The sequence below is a fragment of the Vigna unguiculata genome, chromosome 11 (genome assembly GCF_004118075.2).
Source record: "Vigna unguiculata cultivar IT97K-499-35 chromosome 11, ASM411807v1, whole genome shotgun sequence".
In the NCBI taxonomy this organism is placed as follows: Eukaryota; Viridiplantae; Streptophyta; class Magnoliopsida; order Fabales; family Fabaceae; genus Vigna; species Vigna unguiculata.
The window spans coordinates 31834979-31838474 of NC_040289.1; the positions used below are offsets into that span (position 1 = coordinate 31834979).

Below are 3496 nucleotides of genomic sequence, written 5' to 3' on the forward strand. Positions count from 1 at the left end.
GTACACTCCAGCTGGAAAAACGCCGTCAGCAATTGCAACATCGTGAAAACCACAACCGCTACGTATAAAAACTTTAACCACCATGTTTTTATATTTTCTGTAAAATCTCTATACATAGAAATTGATCTATTTTAATTAAAAAATATCTTTATTTAATTGTTTATTTTTATTTTTCTTATTTTGATTTGATCTTATCCTGTACATGGATAATAATAGAGATAAATGTATGGGAGAAGATATGTATTCAAATATCCAACATGACAGTTTTATCAACTCGAAAGATGGGACAAGGGATGCCCCAAGATTGTAAGACACGCGTGTCTGGTTGCGATGCCGCCATGAATTGTCGAAGGAGAAGCTTGTGACGGTGCATGGCAGAGATTTTCAAACCTGTACTACCAATGACAGCTGGATCGCCACCATCACCTTCTTTATCCATCCAACAACACCACATCATTTTATTGCTCTGCACCATTTTTTTCCATATCCACCCATTCCGTACCACACTCTCTACTCTCTAGGCCATTTATGATAAATTAATACACTCCCATTTAATTTAACATCTTCTCCCACTTTTTTCTCATTTCAAATCTCTCACACATCCTCAAATTTCTGTCTCTGCTAAACAATGCTATTATTATTGAAGTAAAATGTTGGTTACTGCATCAATTTTATTAAAGAAAGTGTTGCTGTTGTGAGGGTGTACAGTGGGTGCCCAGTGGAGCTTGAAGAGTGAACAGCTTTTGCCAGCTGTTACTTGCAATATTAACGGCACCATTTGCCACGCACCACATCATCTTTTATGTCTTTTTTCTTGGTATTTGAAATCCACCCTGGCATGCTGATGTGGCACACTCCTCCATGATGTGTACGTTGGGAATGCAACACCAGCTTATCTCGCAAGCCACTTTCAAACACATTTTCGCTATAAAACCCTTCTCACTTCCCACTCTCTTCTCCACTCACTGCTTTCAGAACCTTCACTCTGCTCTCCCCATACTCTTCTGTTCCGCTTTAAGGATGTCTCACTCCTTAGGATTGTTTGTGGGTCTTATGTTGCTTGTGGGGGTGGCTTCCACCTCCAACTTCGACCAACTTTTCCAACCTAGTTGGGCTTTTGATCACTTCGTCCATGAAGGAGATCTCCTCAAACTCAAACTTGACAATTATTCCGGTAAAAACCACCGTTATTTTTTTTCTGTTTCTTTAAACATCCTGAGACTTTGTCTTTGTTAGCCTCTTAGTCATGATCTTTGACTAGTTCATCCCCCTATCACATTATGGGAGGAAAATGGTTTGGTTTGTGACACTAATGTTGAGTGGGACGTTTTCAGGGGCTGGTTTTGGATCCAAAAGCAAGTATATGTTTGGGAAAGTGACCATCCAGCTTAAGCTCGTGGAAGGTGACTCAGCTGGGACTGTCACTGCTTTCTATGTGAGTGAACGAAATTATTCTTATTTCTCAGTTTTTTTTTAATGATTGTTAAGTATTAATTAACAAAAATCAATTAATAATCATCATGGATAGTGTTACTAGTTTGGCTTGACTTGACTATGTGGCGTTAACTCTTCATCATTAGTATGGAGATGGTCTACCTCGGGGACCTCATTTAATGCATTGAATTAAAATCAATGTAAACAATGTTTTTCTGCAAAAAAAATTTGTTCTTGGAATCCATGGAAAGACTATTAACACACCCATTAGTAGGAGCTACCTACTACCGTTTACCCTCGTGATTTACTTTCCATCCAATTAATATTCGCATTCATTACTTTTGTCCCCGTCTTCGCGATCTACGAACCAATGCTCTGTTAAATTCTGGTGGGGAACTTTACTTTCGCCACGATCAACCCAACAGTTCTCGTGATCCATATATTATTCTGCGGTTGAATTGACCTTTCACTTTTTTCCGTTTCAATTATTGAGGAATCTAAATGAGTCTGACACAGCGATTATTGATTTGACGTAGATGTCGTCGGAGGGGCCAAACCACAACGAGTTTGATTTTGAGTTTCTAGGAAACACCACAGGGGAACCATACTCAGTCCAAACAAACGTGTATGTGAACGGAGTGGGCAACAGAGAACAAAGGCTCAACCTTTGGTTCGACCCTACCAAGGATTTCCACTCGTACTCCATCTTCTGGAACCAACGACAAGTTGTGTAAGCACCCATTCCCCTTAATTGTTGTAAATTGCATTAAATTTGAAACCTGAAAGTGTTACATTGTTTGGTTAAAGGTTAAAGGTTAAAGGTTAAAAGTTAAAACATGTTTTTTGACATGATCAGGTTTTTGGTGGATGAAACGCCGATAAGAGTGCACACGAACATGGAGCACAAGGGTATTCCTTATCCGAAAGACCAAGCCATGGGTGTGTACAGTTCTATATGGAATGCCGACGATTGGGCGACCCAGGGTGGTCGTGTGAAGACGGATTGGAGCCACGCGCCGTTCTTTGCGACCTTCAAGAACTTTGAGATCAATGCTTGTGAGTGCCCTGTGTCAGTGGCTGCAATGGATAACTCCAAACGGTGCAGCAGCAGTGAGGGTAAGAAGTATTGGTGGGACGAGCCAAATCTGGCTGAACTCAACGTGCACCAGAGCCATCAGCTGAAGTGGGTTAGGGCCAGACACATCTTCTATGACTATTGCTCTGACACTGCTAGGTTCCCAGTTACGCCAGCAGAGTGTGTTCATCACCGTCACAACTAGATAGATAGATATGTTTTATCTTGGTATCATTAATTAAGTGGAGTGATGATGAAAATAGGATTGTGGGGGATAGAAGAAGACAAAATGGGGTGGAGTAAAAAGTTGTGGAACATGCCCTTCATGTTTCTGGTTGTAATATATTGCCACAGCATAATGTGAATTATGAGTTTCTTTTCTTTCTTGTACATTTGATCTTATTTCAGTGTTCTAATGGATAAATCTTCGGACAGTCCACTAAAATAATTTGCAACAATCGATTAGTGTAGTATTTGATGTGAGTTCTATCAACAAGTGGGGGGCAGGTCCCTAAAATCTGTGGATGGATAAAATAAAATGTTTAGGGTAGTCCCAAAAGTGGGTGATGTGGATTTGAATAATGATTTTTACATGTGGTGAGACAGGGGATGTTGATTGGATGCATTTTGGGAAATTCCTTCTACATTTGATCTTTTGATGGTTGAAGTGGATTGCTTACTTCAATGAATGGACTTGGCTATGGGACCACAGGCTCACGGGTTGATTGATTTAAGAGGGACCAAGATGGAAAATTAGTGTTTGATGAAGGAGAAGTAGGGAATGGTGACTTTTAGACACATGAAGATGAACTTTTGTTTTGAGGTTTCGGAACTTTGCTTCATGGGGAGGTAATAATGCCTCTATTTGCAACCATTTTTTTAATGAAAAAATTATGCTATTGATTTTCATTTTTTTATTCTCATTATTTATTTTTTTATTTAATTTAATGAGGATTATTGATTTTTTTAAAAGAAAAAAATAGTGTT

General features: G+C 39.3%; 1 protein-coding gene across 1 annotated transcript; it reads left to right on the forward strand.

The window, feature by feature from the left end:
• Positions 1-897: 897 nt before the first annotated feature.
• LOC114170022 (xyloglucan endotransglucosylase/hydrolase protein 9-like) lies at positions 898-2899 on the forward strand. The gene is made up of 4 exons (XM_028055487.1): positions 898-1174; positions 1335-1435; positions 1971-2164; positions 2291-2899. Exons 1-4 carry the CDS (start codon positions 1021-1023, stop codon positions 2712-2714), a joined length of 873 nt encoding a protein of 290 aa, XP_027911288.1. The 5' UTR covers positions 898-1020; the 3' UTR covers positions 2715-2899.
• The last annotated feature ends 597 nt before the right edge of the window (positions 2900-3496 follow it).